We start from the raw sequence: 18,284 nt of genomic DNA, 5'->3' as shown, positions 1-18,284 counted from the left end.
CACACGCAGAGGCACCTTCCCCGTCCCCCCTCCCCCATGCCAGGGTGCTCTGCAAGCGGCCTCATCTGGCACTGCCCCTCACCCCCCTGCACAGAGCCCCATGACCAGCCCTTCCTGCAGGAACCACATCGCTCTTGCAAAACATGCCTGTCTCTGCAGCATCACAGGGACTCGGGGGCAGCAAAAGTGTGGCTGTGATGGAAAGCAAAGCATGCCAGGTGTGAATAAATCCAGAGTCACTTCTGCTGGTACACAGACTCTGCTGCCCTGGGCCTGTGCCCACACACGGTCCCCAGCCCCCACTTTGCCCCACACCATGCTAGCATGCATTTAACCACTGGATGCAGGCGCTCTACTTCTGCCGTTGGCTGCACCTGGCATTGCCAGCTCCGTGACTGCATGGACATGTGCCCATAGATCTGTACGCAGAGCTCGGTTGCAGCAGTGCCCCGGTGGCTCTGAGAGACAGTCGGGAGCACGTGTGTTGAGGGGGAGCAGCTGCACCACGGCCCCAACCACAGCACCCGCCTATTTTTTTAGGGCAGACAGGAAATCCTGAGCAGCACTCCAATGTGGCTACTGCCATGCCAGGCTGGAGGCTCCGCCAGTGGAACTTCCCTAGGTACTTCTCCCAGATCCACTGAGAAATCATGGTATGAAACTCCCACACCCTGCACCCGGCAGTGGTGGATGCTGGCAGGTTCAGAAGACCAGGGAAGGCAACAGCAGGGCTTGTTGACAGTCCAGAGGAATGTCAGGGACAAGCTGGGAGCACATCCGAGGGCAGGAGACAAAGCAGAAGACATGACCTTTGCACGGCACTTTCCCTGTTCGGCAAATCTGTGCACTCCTCTTATGGATGGGCGGCTTTGCAGAGAGAGAGCTGACGCTTGTGCCAGAAATGAAATCGCAGAACGACTTGTGAACAGTGTTGATGCAAGACAGGCACATAAACATGGCTACCTGTGGTGTTGCTGCTGGAGGTGGCATGGAGAGCAACATTCCAAAGCTACCCGTGGGCATCAGGGGCAGCGGAGAAGGCAGAGGCAGGAGTGAGGGTGGGGCAGTGAATCAGAGCACTGGCGGAGTTGACTCATCAGTCACTAGGCAGATCTGGTCAGAAATGTTGTCTCTGGGTTCACACAATTGAAGAAGACATGGTGAAGCATGGAAACCATAGACCAGACAGTTGTTTCTCTCTGTACCATGACGTACGTGCCTGACTGAGTTCATACAACATGACAAGCCATTCCATGGTGGTTTCCACCGTGGTGTAGTATTATGTATTTAATGTGTAATTCTAAACTGAATTTGCAATTATTTCTATAGAGGGTGGTACTTAATTGAACTAAGGGTGCAATTCTAGGCATGTTGAGAAAGAAAAAAATCCTATAGCTTCCAGCATTCCCCAGCACTTTTTCTGTCCAAACAGGACTGCAAGCTTAGTGATGCAGATGCACCCTGGAGACATGTTCTGGGAAGAAGCAGAGTGCCATATTATTTCTGGAGAAGGTTAGTGACATATATGGGCGTGTGTTCTTTACAAGCATGTATTTTATTTACACTAGCCCCTTCTGAACATTCTAGTTTATTCAGTCTGGATGTGTTTTCTTCTGCGAAAATATTTATTGAAAGAGGTTAAATAGGTTACTTCAGACATAAACACGTTGCATCAAGAAACAGTTCACAGAACAATATGAAGTTCTGAAATGAGGAGCAAAAGCAGAGTTCTAAAAGAGATCCCTAAGACATCCAATATGAATGCGTATTCTTTCCATGCCAGTATTTCAACCGAATCTCGCTGCTGGGAGAGGATGCAGGCTCTTGTTTTCGTGTATGCTGGGCAGGGACTTTTAATCTGAAATGATGCCCATGAATCACCAACTGAGTTTAGACGGGGGGGTGGAGAGTTTGATTGCCACAGCAGGAGCAGCCATCGCTGCCTGCTATTCTGCGGCTTAGATTTGCCCAATTCTTTATGAAAGATAAATTTCAAGATTTCCAAATTGTTCTGTCAGCTGGGACTGTTTACTGATTGTAGGTAAGTGCAAGATATTTAATTTTCCATCATAATGGGGGAACTTGATTCCAAGGATAGTATCGGGCATTGATTGTGGCAGTGTTTCAATCATTTGGAGTTTTCCATGCAAATTATTTTTCTTTTTTTTATCTCAGGTCTGGAACAGAAAACATTTTAAAAAATAAAATGTGGTTTTTCTGCCATATTAGATATATTTTATTTAACTAGGTTGTGTTAAAAGTGTCCGTTTAGAGGCTACAAATTGCACTTTTTGGAAATGGAAAACTTCAGTGTGTATAATTATGAAGAGAGGCTGTGTGAAGGGTAAATCATTGCTTTGGCATAAGGCATAATTTAAAAAATACTATATTATTATGCATTGAAAGGAAATAAACCTTCCATATTTTGTGTAGGCTATTGGAAGGGGCAGCACAAACCAGGAAGAAGAATTATTGTGTATTTTCTCTTGTAATCCTTTTATTAAAAGGTTATGGGAAGCTTTTGTAGTAGATCTGTCTAGTAATAAGCCATAAAATAGCTTACAGAATTTCTCACAACCCCAGCGCAGTAATCCTAGCACTGCTTATTTTAGAACAGTCCATCCTGTATTTGTTTATTTCAAAAAAAGGATGTCAGTGACACTGATTTTTTCTGGAGTGAACTATGTAACACATAATTTTACATATACACAAAGAATGCCAATCGTATTACATAATGTGATTTCGCTAGAAGAAGAAATTCACTTGCAACTTATCTGTTTCTCCAGGGCTGCACGCCCATGCATTTGCACATGTTTGTATTTTCCAACACTTTTAATAATCACAGTAGCTTGCTTTTTTTTTTTTAATATTGAGGGAATGTATTTTGGGCTGCAGCACTCAGGTTCCTAATGAAAAAGCTGCTACTCCTGGTAAGCCCTTCCCAATACTTGTATTAGAGCACATACACTTTGCTTTTCCATCACTTGGACAAAATCAAGGCGGCTGATCAACAGCACATTCAAACAAGTGGAACAGTTTAAGATACAACACTAAAATAACATGTGATGAAAAAGCCACAGAAGTAAGAAGCCAAGTAACCTCTAAAGCACTAGCAATGATAGCAGGATTGTCAAGGCCTCATTCAGGGTACCATATCCTCAAATGTCTCCTGGGACAGCCATATCTTCATAACACGTGGACACTTAAGGAGTCGCAGAGCTGAACGAGATCCTTAGAAAAGGGACTCTGGAGGCAAGAGGGGGCAATCACTGAAAAGGCCTTCACCTGCCTGGCCTGAGTGTAGACAAATGTGTAGCTTGGTACTGAAGACGTGGTCTTTCACCTGCTCCGTGTGTTTATCAGTGAGGACAAGGGTTTGTCTGTCTCCTAAAGGAGTTCAAGTCTAGGACTGGGAAGACTCAGATTCACATTCTCACCAAGCTATGAAGTTCACTGAGGGAGTCAGTCACTCACTACCGCTCAGCCTCAACAGACCTCGCAGGTTTGTTGTGAGTAGAAAAATGGAGGTAGGGGAGACTCCATACACCGATCAAGTGCACTGCCTTGAACTCCTTAGGAAAAGATGAAATATAAATGCCATCGGTTAATTTTAATTAGCTTTTCTAAGTTTGTATCTTGGCATCTGTTAGCTGCAAGGTGAATTTGTCTCCTTTAACTGTATGTCCAAATGGTTTATAGTTGCTGCTATTTTGTGTGTGTGTGTGTGTGTACATATATGTAAGTGTATATTTTTGGCTAAAATATGAGCAGTATTTTATTACCCCTCTGTTATTAGTATATTGTTAAATAATTTTATATTGCTTATTTACTGAATGGATATTTTCCTAAATATTGAATTTCAGAAGTATTTATAATCTTATATATAGCATTTTTACTGCAAGAAAAATGTATTTATTGTCTTGAGACATTATTTTTTGTATGATGTTGGTATTTGCTTTGGGCTTCCTTTTTGGCAGGATAAGTGGGGATTCAGTGATAGGAAAGAGTTTTAGTCTGAAGTGTCAGTTCCTTTCTGAAGATGCCAAGTCTGCATCACCAGTGACGCTTCACTGGTGATGGGGACTAAACCACAGCAGTTTGGGAGGGTGTGTCAGGATCTCAGACTTGCTTGGAAGGAATACCTGGATTCACTGGAAGAGTACAATCAAGCACTCAGTTTATTTACAGTAGCAGGGATCCCTAAATTACATCAACACTGAAGAGTATCAGTTTAAGACTGACTGCGAGGAATAGAACATACACAGAGTGTTTTATGGAGCTGCAGTCATGAGAGGGAGGGAAATGAGACTTTGAATGGGTGATGTGCAAGAATAATATAGAAGCACACAAGGAAATACAGAAACACTGAGAAATCCTCAGGGAAACACTGGAAAAACATCATGACACATCAAGATCTTGAGTGACAGGTAACAAGAGAAAACAATGCACAGTTACAAAATTGGAACCACAGAAAATGTGTATCCAGTGCATTGTGCAATAAACTATAATATGATCAAATGCCAATTATTGTGCAAAGTGATCCTAACAAAGAATGAAAGTGTAGGAGATCCATGGGAATCCCAAACAAGAGGAGAGGAGGAAGGCAAACAAGCAAGACTCCTTACACTATCTTGGAAGTCTCTGAAATGCAGGATAACTTACTTCTGAGTAAATAGGCACAGGATCACACTGTTAAACTACTTACATAACTAAATATCACTGTCTTTACAGGTTGCACGAGTTATGTTTGTTTGTTTATTGGCTATAAGTGCCCATCTAAAGACACACATGCTACTGAATGCTAAAGCAGCAGCACTCAGTAGCCAAATATAGTTCGGCTTGCCTGACTGGTTTAAACCTGCCCTGTTGAGAGTCCTGCAGGTTAAGGATAAAGGAAAAGGCTGTAGGGGTGGGTGATGCAGGAATAAAAGGCTGGAAGAGAAGCCATTGCAGGCTGCATGCTATTTGCGTTATTCATGATATTCACACCATGAATAAGCTATGTGTTAAAAGAAAAATGGATGAATTTCAGATTGCACTCTCAAACTTTCCCTGTTTGTGAAGTTGTGAGCCAAAACATTCCTTTAAATATGTGTCTAAGAGTTCTGTCTTTCTCTTGCTTTCATTTCTAGAGTAGGGCAAGTCCTAGCTAGAGAGGCAGGGGCCCTTCTACTTGACAGTAAAAAGAAGGCAAGATAATATTGCTCCTAGAGACACGTTCACAATAACCTCTGTTTGTTTCTGTGTTTTAGGCTGCAGTTTCAAGACTGTATTTGAAGAAACTGGATTTCTTTTTAAATGGGATTATATCAACAGCACAAAACACCACTGGGCATTTCATTAGCTTTACAGAGTGGTCTTAAATATTGTTCCTAAAATGTCACCATCCATGTTGGATGCTAACACAGTAAGATAATCAGGTAAGGAGAATGATACATTGGCAATGTGGTCCCCATATCACAGCTGGACAGGGGAGCGTGGTTGCAGATTTTCCCAAATCTGAAAACATGACCAGGGAAGAATGAATTCACCTCAGAGAAACAGGTGTGAGTTTGTCTGGCAGTATACAGAACTGGTGTCTTTTAGTTTCACCTTTCCAGTCGCAGAAATGACCAAGAGAAATACTGGTGTGTTTCTCAGGGCTACATCACACATGACATTGTCCCTGTGAAGGTGTGCATTGCTGATGGCAGCTTCTTGATTATCGTATTTTTGGAAAAATGCTCACTTGCAGAATCTTGAAGCATAGGAGTCTACACTGATTTGGTTTTCTTTATCAGTGCATATCTGTGTCAGGGAAGTGTCACACATGAGCTTAACTCTCATTGTTGCCTACTCAAATTTTGGTAAAGAAGGTGGGCTAAGATACGCAGTCAGTAAACAAGAACTGCATATTAGATCTAACAGGGGAAACAGGCTATCCTAAGTCTCATAGAGTCATGAAATAGTAGCAGTAGAAGGGGCCAATAAATCCAGTCCTGTTCAGCGCAGGACTTCAAGAGTGAGGCCCAGCCTAGTGAAGTGGTTAGTGTTGGACTAGGGCTGTGGAAACTGGAGTGTAAATCTGTACTCAGTCATGAAGTTTATTGGAGGACCTTGGGCCGATCACAGCATAGACTACTTTACTGAGCTGTTGTGAAGCTAAAACAGGCAGGGAGGGCAGAGAACCATGTAAGTTTCCCTAAGCTCTTTTGAAGAAAGGCAAGACATAAAGACTGTGAAAGGCAGGTGGCTTTAATCCCTCTTTCCTTCCTTCTTAACTAAGAATAGTACATGGCATTTAAATAACACTTTGAATGATTAAAGAGCTTCACATAGATTATATCTCAACCCAGTCCTTTGTTTTTGCTGGATAAAAAAAGGCCAAGAGTATTATTCACTTCCTCAACCTTGCCTAATCTATATGAGTCAAAATATTTGATGGAGCAACTCCAAGGGAGGCGGGAACCGTGATTCACAGTGGGTGATGCTCAGTGGGGTAGTTAAAGCAGGAAGAATGCATTTCTGTTTGGGGACCAAAGGCCCTTCAGTGTAATAGATTCAGATTTGATTATGATTTGGACCATACTTTAGGGCACATTAGGCTGAGAGGTTGCTGCTAGATGTAACCCCAAACTATCTCTCCTTTATAGGACCTTCCCCTAGATGGGCAGTCAGTCTGAATTATGAGCATCCCAAATCAGTATTAATTCTCCTGCTGGAATGGAAAGGTTGAGCAATCAAGAATCTTCTCAGCTGATCAAAAACATAACTGCTACATTTGGTGATCTGGGAGAAAGCACCCTGGATCAGGGCAGCCAAACTGTTAACATTCCTTCTCTATGCAGAAATCATGGTAAGTTCAAGAAGGTTGTTTGCTTAGGATGATGTCAGATGCAGCCTAACCCACTGCACCTGTTACTGAGCCAAGCTACAGCTTGCCATGAAATGGTAGGCCAGCTTCAGTAGAATCTTACTGTAAATGGGCTTGCCTGCATCCTGGGATGCACCATTCTTTTGCATCCAAAGGGTTTTTCTCACTAGTCCAAGTTGCTACAATTTTTTTTTTGTTTCACATGTCACCCAAACCAGGGTCCTGGCTTGCTGCTCCCTTTATTTGGTTATATTGGGAACAACACAAACCAGGTTCCTGAGTTCAGATGATAGGGTAAAGAAAGATCTGGTTTGAGTACTTATTTGTGCTAGAGAGCCAGTGTGGTGTAGTGGTTAAGAGCACAGGACTGGGACTCAGGCGATCTGGGTTCTACTCCCTTCTCACCCATGGAGCCAACTGGGTGACTTTCGGCCAGTCACAGACACTCAGTCCACCTTACCTCACATGGTTGTTGTTGGGGGGATAAGACTGAGAGCAGGAGGAGGAGAATTATATAAGCCACTCTGAGTTCTTTGTAAGAAAAAGGGTGAGATATAAATCTAATAAATAAATAAATAAATAGTTAGGGCTGTGTAATGGGGCTCTGTAAGCTGTGGTCCTCCAGATGCTGTTAGACTCCAGTTCCCACCAAATTCAGATTGCCTGACCAAAGGTGAGGAATGATGGGAATAGAAGTTCAGCAGCATATGGAGGGCTACAACTTCCCCAGCCTTGCTTTAGAGGATATTCATTTTCTTAGCATGTGATTCTTCCAGAAATGTGATGTCAGTTCAGGGTGTAAAACAGAATGTGTCCCCATCTTGCTAGCAGTGTGCAGACTTGAATATGGAAACATGTGCATGATAGCATTGTGTATATATATGGTTAAATTCATGTGTCCCCAACTGTGCTGTGTGTACAAGAGTTTCTAGAAAGCCCCTTTGTGATCTTTTAAGTCAGGAGCATCTCTTTTCTTGAAATGTTGCTGTTATCTATTTGATGAGTTATCTACAATTATATGCATGGTAGACTGTCTGCGGACAAACGCTGGCTCCCTTGGCTAGGAAATGGAGATGAGCACCGCCCCCTAGAGTCAGGCAGGACTGGACTTAATGTCAAGGGGAAACCTTTACCTTATTTAATCTAATTAAGCACTTAGGCAATTACTGCAGTGCTGTGGCTAGTAGCGGTACTGCTCCCCACTCCTCCATGGCTGGAAGTAGCAGTGGGTTGCATGAGAGCTTCCAATTGTGCTTCTCACTCTGCAAACCCTCGGTGTTCAAATATTCTTGAAGATGATTAAAGCATTTTCTTCCATGCAGGGCTTAAAAGAAATCAAGACTACCACACTGCCCCAGAACAATATGGAAACAGCTGTAATTGCTTGAATAACAGCCTGCAAGTCCAAGCACCTGAGAAAGTGACTCTTGTGGTCGATGGCACTAGATTTGTGGTAAATCCCCAGATTTTCACTGCTCATCCTGATACAATGCTGGGAAGGTGAGTGGCTTTATTACCTTCTAAAACTTCCAGGCAGTTTCTCGTGTGGAAACAGGATTGGGTGAACTGAAAGCACCAGGTCCCAACAGAGGTGGAAAATCTGGGTAGCCCCCCACATGCTGCTCCAGAGCCTTCCAGAGAAGCTTTTTGGGAAGTGCTGATTGCTGCAGTGGAAGGAAGAATCACAGAGACTCTCTCACTGCCTAGTTCCCCTGGCACAAGCAGAACACCCCAAAGCACTATTCTGGATCCCACCCTGAGTGTACAGTAATTGATGCTGAGACTGAACTGATGCTCATTTTAGAAGATGTTCAGATCTTAGAACATTGCAATCAATGGGATTTGACTCTTAGTAAATGCATTTAGGATGATAGACCACAATGCAGATTGAGATGAAGGCATTTATGGGCTGTTAGCCTCAGAAGTATATTCAACAGAATGTTTAGAGAGTGCTACTGGTATAGGTGGGAGTGATTTTAGGGTCTGATAAGATTCAAGAACCAGCTTTAGGGTTTAACTTCTTCCCTCGGGTTGTTTTCATGTCATAGAATCATGCAGTTGGAAGGGGCCTAGTGGCCATTTGGTCCAACCTCTGCTCAATGCAGAAGTTCTTCCCTTTGGAGGAAAAAACCTTATCCTGATTAATTTTTCTAATAGGGTAAACAGGGGCTTCAGTGTGGGAAGGGGTGGGATTTTCAGCAGAAAAACACCATGGAAAGTTAGTGGCCTTCCTCTGTGCTGAAGTCCTGATCTGGATTGAGAAACCCCCCATAGCTGCTTTTTGGAAACAAAATGGTGAAGCGTGTTTTAAAGTGATATCCAGTGCTTGGAGCCAGACTTCAGCATGGTTTCTTGGTTCAGAAATAAGGATACAAGTGCTGAAACCAGGCATTTAATAGAGGAAGGGAAATTCACGGTGGGAGTGCCCAGGCACAGAACTCATTCTTGGGCCAATAAGCCATGTTTTATTGAGTCACAATTAATAATTCTGAACAGAAGTTTTCATCCTCATCATCATCATAATCATCATCTTGCATTTATGTCCCTCCTTATTTTTCCCCTTGTGAGGAACTCAAACAGGCTTATACAATCCATTTTATCATCACAACAACAACCCTATGAGGTGGGTTATGCTGAGAGTGAGTGACTGGCCCAAAGTCGCCCAGGGAGCTCCATGGCCAGTGAGGACTAGATCATAGATCTCCCAGGTCCCCAGTCCAACCATTTGACCACCACACCACTTGGCTCTTTTCCTAGCTTCATGGAACCCCATTCATATGACCAGGGGACCTCAGTACTGTGATAGTCCCGTGAAACAGCAGTTTATACCAACGCACCAGCTGGTTTGAAGCAGAGGCATCTGAAATACATTTATGCATACTTTGTTGCCTTTCAGAATGTTTGGACCAGGACGAGAATATAATTTTACTCGGCCTAATGAGAAAGGGGAGTATGTAATTGCAGAAGGAATCAGCTCCACTGTCTTCCGGACTGTGCTGGTGAGAAAGCTCACAAAGTTATTGCCTGCAGAGTTCTGAATGTTGCCTTCAGGTTTAAAGGAGCTTCAAATCTCTCAATAAGTATTATCTTTTTATTGATAGACCTTGGGCTTTTTCCTCATTTCCTCTCTGTGTCCTGCTTTTGAGTTGGTGCATAACATTTATATCATACCTTATTGCCTGAATAGCCCTTTCTCTTTTAACCCATAATCTTTCTCGTTTGTAGTGTATAGGGAATTGTGAAACTAACTAAAAATGCTTCATTTTTAAAATAAAATGAAAGGAATTTATTTATTTATTTATTGTTTATTTATTTAAAACTTTTCTATACCGTCCCATACCGAAGTCTCGGGACAGTTTAACAATACAATCAAGGACATGTGAACCCTGTAGCAATCTTCAGGCTTAGAACAGACTGCTCAGCTGGCAGAGCCTTCCTTAACCTGTCGCCTTCTAGATGTGTGCTGGCTGAAGATCATGGGAATTGTAGTCCAATAGGTGTAGAGGTTGCCAGGTTGGGAAAGGATGGATTACTGGATGAAAGACTTCATGAGGAGACCTGAACATACCACTCTGAATGTTTTGGAGGGACAACAGGAGACAAGTGACATGATTTACCATTTGTACTTTCAGGATTATTACAAAACTGGAATCATTAACTGTCCTGAGGGGATTTCTATTCCTGATCTCAGAGACACGTGTGACTACCTTTGCATCAACTTCGACTTCAACACCATCAAGTGTCAAGATTTAAGTAAGTGCAGTGAAAGGGAAAGGAGAGGTGTGCCCACGCTCAGCATATCAGGGCCATTCTGCCATTGGGGTTGTCTCTGAGACTTCCATGGCTACGTAAGACTGTTGTTTCCAAGACTCATGTGTGACTTGTTTCCTATTAGGTGCACTATTGCATGAGCTTTCTAATGATGGGGCTCACAAGCAATTTGATTGCTTCCTGGAAGAGCTCATCCTGCCTATAATGGTGGCTAGTGCCAAGAAAGGCGAGCGTGAATGTCACATTGTAGTTTTAACGGATGAAGACACTGTGGACTGGGACGAAGACTATCCACCGCCAGTGGGGGAGGAATACTCTCAGAGTGAGTGATCTGCACTAAAACAAAATAATAGAAAATGGATGTTAGGTCAAGTATATATTACATGATACACACAGCAGATTGTCTTATTAAAGACAAAAGAAGCAGCAACAACAGCCCGATAGGGATTGCTTAGAACAAACAGATACACAACATTATTCAGTACTTTTTTCACATTTTCAGAAGGTCTTATTTTACTGCTGTATTTAATAAATAGATAGGTATTGTATAAGGAAACTTGGCTTTCATAAAGAATGTATTTATTTTTGTCTGGTACTAAGGCTGATTCCCATGAAGCCCTGTGTTGTGCAGTCCCAGATGACTAACCATAGTTGGTTGGGGCCATGCAGGACTGAGCTACCTGCTGCATTCTTGCCACTTCCACATGGCATCTGATTTAGAAAATCCCAGGGACACTCCATTCTCAGCCTCTTCAGTGTGTGTAAGACCCTGGAGTTCTGGTTTGTTCAGGAAAAAATAACACAGAGTTTTAACCCAACATGGGTTCCCAGGTTGTTTCCTGAATCAGATGCAAAGCTGACAGAGCAAGCAGTGTGCTCCCTTGCTCCTACACAGCCCTAACAAACCACACATTAAGCAACCCATGCCATTTTGTGTAACTTGGGCCAATGTCTGGTTAGACACATAGACTTCCTATTGATTGTAGGATAGTATGCAAAACTGGATATAAGCTTGGGTGCCAAAAGCCTTCCAAGACATTAATTTATTCATTCATGTGCAGTTTTTTCACATACAGGCAGTCCCTGGGCCACAAACATCTGAGTTATAAACTTCCGAGTTACGAACATCCATACTTACAAACTACTGTAATGCCTATGAAATTAAAAAAACAAGTTAAAGACAAACAGTTTGTGGTAACGAATGCAGGAACTAGTTTATTATGTTCATGAAAATGTTTCATGGCGTCACCTGTTTGTTGGCTCAAGTGTACCCAAGCCCATGTGTTTTGGGCCACATGCAGTTAGTGTTGCCTTCCATAACTTGTATTACAGTACTGTACTGTGTTTCAGATGTTTTAGTGTATTTGTAAGTGTTTTAAATGCATGGAAAGGTAAAATATATGCTCTACTAAGACAAACATTTGGCTTACTCATGCTAAATATGATCTGTATGTGATCCAACTTGCATACAAATTCAACCTAAGGACAGGAACAGAACTTGTTCGTAACTCTGGGGACTGCCTGTACTTTCCTTGAGATCCAGATATCTTCCCTCCTGGAAAGATATCATCTTTCTGAACAGCAATCTTTTTGTCATTTAGAAAATGAAGTTTTTTCAGGAGCAAGGTCATGCAGGTCTGTTCTGGGTGCTCTCTGGAATGCAGCTATGTGTTGCAGGCATTTTTTGAATCGTTCAAGTGAATTCACGAGTGACAAATAATATAACTATTCTTCTCCCTCCCTGCATACAGTAATCCCCATTAGACTGACTTAGCCCCACACATGTTTAAGCAGGCGGCTTCATTTATTTTAGTGAGGTGGAATTGGGCACATTTAACACTGAGATTGTTTATGACAATCTTCCCCAACCTTGTGCCCTCCAGATGTGTCAGATGACAATTTGCATTGTTCCCAACCAGTCTAGGAAGTAGACACATGATTTGCCACTCGTGGCTTCACACACTGTGGCAAACTATGTATCTAATTCCTCTTCAGACTCTTTGTCAGGCTTAAACAATATTTTGATTTAAACAAGCCTCCCCTGATTTACTAGCCATGATTTTATTGGCATGTTGTGATTTAAAATATATCTATTCTTGTTAGTTATAAAGCAGCATTTTGTACAAGGCAGGCTTGCCTGGGCATGTGATCTATAGTTATTTTTAAAGTGCAACCCTTTCCATGCATTATATTTTATAATTCTGCATTTCTCACCTTTCAGTTAGGTAATGCAAGATCTTTTAGCATTATTTTCTGCTTCTGAATGAATAACTTTGACTAATTCCTGATTACCCTTTAAAAAAAAAAATGGCTAGAAAAGTATATTAACTGCCACTGCCAGTGGCAATATTGTCAGAAGATGTATTTTTAGCAGATTATTAATTATGGCTTCTTCCTCCTACCTCCAAGTTCTGTATAGTTCAAAGCTCTACCGATTCTTCAAGTACATTGAAAACCGTGATGTTGCAAAGACAGTTTTGAAAGAACGTGGCCTGAAAAATATTCGTATTGGCATTGAAGGTAAGTGTAGGGTTTCCGAGATAATGGCAGCTTTGGAAAAAAGGCACCTGCAGCAGTTTCCTTTTTAGAAACCATTTCCTGGTTCTACTGCTAGTTGGCTCTGTCAAACCTATACTCCAGTTTTGCTTCTGTTTTATACACTTATCCTGCTTCCTGGCACTACCTTATCACAGCAATCTAATACCTGACAGATGGTTTTTATGCATTGCTGAGTTCTGATACTCCAGTGAAGCTGTGCTCCTCTGGGGTGAGGGTGCTGTTTCGCATTAGCTCCACACTTCTGAGATGATGCCAGGTGGGTGCCAGGCTTGGCTAGTAGCCTATTTATGTATGTTTTTCATGCTTGTGAGGGGGAGCAGGAGGAGGAGAAAATAGATGGTTTACTACTAAAAATAAAGTGCCTTTTGTGGCTCATTCTCTTTAGTTTTGAGCTTTGCTAGCCGTCATTTCAAAAGCTAGGGCTTGAGAAAAATGTAAACTTCTGTATTTTGAGAATGGCTGGTTTATATGTTGGCAAGAACATACCCTCTGTTCCTTTAAGGATCTTTTCTACCCAGACCTAAGGAGCTTGAAAACAGGGTTTCCACTGAAGTGTTTTTGACCTCATGAACCTCTCTGGCTATTTCTGAGGCCCTGCTGTGGGTTCCTGTACCTTCTGAAGTGGCGTGGATGGTGCATGAAGAAAGGACCTTCGCTCTCTAGAATTTGCTCCTAAGGCAGCCTCCCCCAACCTGGAGGCCTTCAGAGGCATTTGGACTGCAACTCCCAGCATTCTCATCCAGCAGGGCCATTGACTGAGAATTCTGGTTGTTGCAGTCCAAATGTGTCTGGAAGGCACAAGGTTGGGGAAGGCTGCCCTACAGTGATTCTCTTCCTATTGTCTTTGTTATTTGCTCAGACCTTTTAATGGTTTTATACTGTTGCTCTGCTGTGTTTTGCTCTTTTTACTGTAATTTGTTATATTGTACCTTTAACTGAAGAGGGCTTACAAACCACATGCCTAGGAAGGACTGCAAGTCAGATTCTGGAAATCCTCTTAGGGTGCAATCCCTTGCACAGTGAGACAGAAACGGCTGTATGACAGTCATGCCAGCCATGGGAATGCTGCTGAGTTGCAGGACTTCTTTGTTTCTACACATGCTTGGGATCATGCTTGGTTTATTGAATTGGGAGTAGGGCTGTTTGCAGAGGCCAGAAGCAGAGAGGATAACAATACCAAAATCATTGTGTTTCAGGTTACCCAACCTGTAAAGAGAAAGTGAAAAGGAGACCTGGAGGGCGCTCAGAAGTTATTTATAACTATGTACAACGCCCATTCATCCAGATGTCTTGGGAAAAGGAAGAAGGAAAGAGTCGCCATGTTGATTTTCAGTGTGTTAGAAGCAAATCTCTAACAAACCTTGTTGTCAGTGAAGATACAACAGAAGATCAGGAGGTTATGCTACATCACCCTGCGCAGGTGGACGAACTCGACAGATTAAATGCACCATTTTCACAAATGAATCCTAATGATCTACCAGAGTAATACTTTGCTGAAGTGCAAAGTTCCCTCAGATGGATTTGGTTGAACAGTTGGATCAGGACTAAATATGCAGACCAGCCCATCACCAGTCTTCCTGCAATTGGATCTCTTTCAAGCAGTTCTGGTCTTGCAGTTGCTGTGCTTTCTACACGTGAACACTTCAGGCAGAGAGGACTTTTGTGCCCAGATCATCTGCTCAGGTCTCCATCAAATAGCCACCAAAGAGGATCTGGACCATGAGAACTGGCACTGAGGCTGAGCATATACTCAGATAATTCTTCCCATTCACTGAACTGGAAGAAATACAATGTAAATGTGTATGCACTTTATGTTGAACCTCAGCAGGCATTGCATTCATTCAAAATCGCCAAGTATGAATGACTTAACTATTGTACTTCCACAGGAACTCATGAAAACAAAACTGTGAGTTGGATCCAGAATGGCCATAGCTTAGATGAACAGAAGGGTGCCAGTGAAGGCTCCGTGCGGGAGGAAAGGGGCTCGGACATTACCATTAATTCCTCCTATAGGCTCCTCTGTTGCTTCTCTTTTTGCTCCAAAGCATTCCCCAGCTCCCCAGAAAAGCTTTTCAGGAGGATCAGGGGCTGGCGGTGCAGAGGTAGATTGCATATGAATTTTCCTGCTTCAGTAACAAAGCCTTGGCAATTCTCCCATCTGTATTGTTACCTAGCTGATATGCAGAGGATACCATTCCAGGACTTTCATGTTGCCAAAAGAAGCAGATTTATTCTTGCGTTACTTCCTCTTGCTCTTAAGGTAACACTGAACATTTGAATTGGCTCAGCAAGGACATGTGTTACAAGGACTCGCCCTACCCAAACTGGTGTCGCCTTCAGATGTTTTGGCCCATTCCCTCCATACCTGACCATTTTAACCATGCTGGTTCAAGAGGGTGGGAGATGGAAGCATGTCACAGGCACCAGCTTAGCATACGTCATGTGGGGAAAATTACCTATTTAAATACATCCTTGTATGGTTATGGGAGGCTGGTGACTAACCAATGCAAATATGGACTGCAGGTGCTTTTATTTTGAGCTTTAAAGGAACTGGTGATGGAGCTGCACTCTATTCTCAACAAGGGTTCCCCACCATCAATAGCTATTATAAAGATGAAAAGAAATGCTGAAATGGATAAGGCTCCCCACTGGTGTGTTACCAGCCTTTTCCAACCTGTCTCCTTCCAAAGGTTTTTGATCTCAGCTCCCATCAGTCACTGCCAGCATTTTCATTGGTAGGAGCTATAGGCCAGAACATCTGGAGGAAACAAGGATGTCACTGTGTTTCTGCTAGCTAATGCATTTCCTACATAGGGATAATACATGCCTTTCTCCGTGAAGGGAGAATTTTTTTGTTGGGCACCAAGTCCAGTGAGAAATGTATGAAAATTGCACAGCATGGTCTTTCTGGATTAGAACTACCTCCAATATGGTTGCAGAGAGGTCAGTTCATAATTCTAAAAAATATGCTAACCTATGTAATGGCAAGGTGCTTTAAAAGCTTCATGTACAGCATACCTCCAATTCTCTGCAATTCATTTGATATTTAACATTCAGATGGAGAATGTAACTATGGAAGAGAGGAAGTGTTCTCTCATCCCCCTCCAAAAAAAAAAAAAGGTGTTTTGGCTTCCAGGAACATGTGATTTTAAAACAGGTAATCTAGCACTATTTTACAATCAGCGCTCAAAATTACAAATACACTTAAAAAAAAAAGTGCATGCAAGCAGTCTGTCTTGCAGTCTCAAAGACAAATGTGGGACTGGTTGCCATCTGTCGGGAACCACAATGCAGGAATCAAGCCATCTGATTATGCAATATATAGGATATAGTTTTGCTGTCAGAAAAGGCAGCATTATACACTCTGGGAAAAAACAACTGCTTAAGACCAATATTCTCTTTCACAAGCTCATTGTCTGTCTGATCAAGCTGTTTTATAGCCAAGAAAAATTAATGGACATTAGTATTAACACACGACTGTAGATAAAATAGACTTGCAGTACAATCCAGTACATGTTTACTCAGAAATAAGACTATTTTATTTTCAGGAAAGTACACACAAGATTCCGGACTTAGAACTTGTGTTCCTTAATGGAAGAGACAAATGTTTGCTAATATTCTGACCTAGCTGTGATGCAGTGATCTTTTCACAAGAAGTGCCTACAGAAAGGATTTTCAAAGGCATACAGAGGGACTAGTTGTCATCAAACAAAATGAGGTATTCTTCAATTCCTTTGGTCTTTTAGAAAATGTTCTGTTGACTATGCCTACATAGGCAGGCATTATTATTTAAAACAGCAAACAAAGATATTGCAGATGAACACTTCCAGATGAAAGACCGAATTCAAAGTTGGTGTATGCTGAATTAGCAAAATGTGCCAATTTCATTTTAGCAAGACTTGTTCTCATACAGAGGTTAAACATTTACTTAAAGACTAATCACCTATACAAAGTCAAGTCAGTTTTAAAACTGGTTTGACTAGTTTTTCCTTTGCAGAAACTAGCTGTGTGGGGATAATGAGAATTATCCATAAGATCTCTAACTGAACCTAGAGGAAGTTATGAATTGCAAGGAAAAAGGCATAGCAACAGTGTTTGCCAAAGCTACATTGGTGTTTCATGGGCAACTGCATATAAGTCAGGTATGTCACTTAACAGAAATACATGTTCAGATGTCCCAGGATACTATATTACAGCAGACCCTAATGTATGCTCAGGAAGCACAATAGGTCAAATCCAGATTTACTCATTCAACTTTAAAATCAATTTTTATGGGTAAATTTAGTCTGGATCCAACTAAAAAAACCACATCTTAAAATAGAATTCTAAGAACAAAGACTTAAATATGAGTGCTTGGACATGAGGCACTATAATACAATTGGGACTACCCAGTCCAGATAAAGTTGAGATGACTGGTAGATTGAATGCAACTTTGCAGGATTATACTTTTTTTCTAACTTAGCTATAGGCAGTTATGCAGTTTTCATATGCTATGAAAGTTATTTGCAGATGTTGCTTTCTCAAAGAAATTGAGTGTTTTCAAATTTATATTTTTTTAGCAAAATTTACTGAAATTTGGAGATCTGAGCAGTGATTACATCATAACTGTACTTCATTATCTGCCATTGAAGTATGAATATGTGTTTCATTTTATATTAGTTCAATATTCAGTGTTCACAGGAGATAATTTCTGCAGTTATATATCCTACAAATGTTGTTTACATGTTATTTCATATTCTTTATAAAATGATTTTAATCTCATGTGCTTTTCATCTACTTTCTATTATCTTTTCTTCTGTCCATGAAAGAGGACTAACATCTGCAGAAAGTTGAATCTTCTAAGGAATTGTGTACTGCATTGAACAAAGCTTCACATCTCTCATGTGCATACACCACAGAATCAAAGTGTACATTCGCACCACTTTTTGCAGGGTACAGCTGGTACCCATTAATTTTGCACCATGTGAAGCACCTCTGGGGGATGTTTTGAGTTGCATCCTGCAAAGCAAATATTATGAATCCACCTCCCAAATATAGCAACATGTTCAAGGCATTGTCAAAATTAGAGGCAGGATTCATGTGCACTTCCCAGTCTTCCTGC

At 41.8% G+C, this 18,284-nt stretch overlaps 1 protein-coding gene across 2 annotated transcripts; it reads left to right on the top strand.

Moving 5' to 3' along the window:
* The first annotated feature begins 1,415 nt into the window (after positions 1–1,415).
* Positions 1,416–17,944, top strand: KCTD20 (potassium channel tetramerization domain containing 20). 2 transcript variants are annotated; one of them, XM_044444082.1, is made up of 9 exons: positions 1,416–1,512; positions 5,253–5,420; positions 6,633–6,835; positions 8,176–8,353; positions 9,750–9,852; positions 10,486–10,606; positions 10,749–10,946; positions 13,034–13,144; positions 14,380–17,944. In XM_044444082.1, the coding sequence occupies exons 3-9, from the start codon at positions 6,703–6,705 to the stop codon at positions 14,667–14,669; spliced, it is 1,134 nt and encodes a 377-aa protein (XP_044300017.1). In that variant the 5' UTR covers positions 1,416–1,512; positions 5,253–5,420; positions 6,633–6,702; the 3' UTR covers positions 14,670–17,944. The 2 variants fall into 2 exon arrangements, with proteins under 2 accessions (XP_044300017.1, XP_044300010.1); XM_044444075.1 differs by lacking the exon at positions 1,416–1,512 and adding an exon at positions 1,910–2,041.
* Positions 17,945–18,284: the final 340 nt, after the last annotated feature.

The sequence above is a fragment of the Varanus komodoensis genome, unplaced genomic scaffold (assembly GCF_004798865.1).
Source record: "Varanus komodoensis strain SLA01 unplaced genomic scaffold, ASM479886v1 scaffold1, whole genome shotgun sequence".
Lineage (NCBI taxonomy): Eukaryota > Metazoa > Chordata > Lepidosauria > Squamata > Varanidae > Varanus > Varanus komodoensis.
Note: the sequence above shows the minus strand (reverse complement) of the source record. Positions and strands in the feature narration are given on the sequence as shown.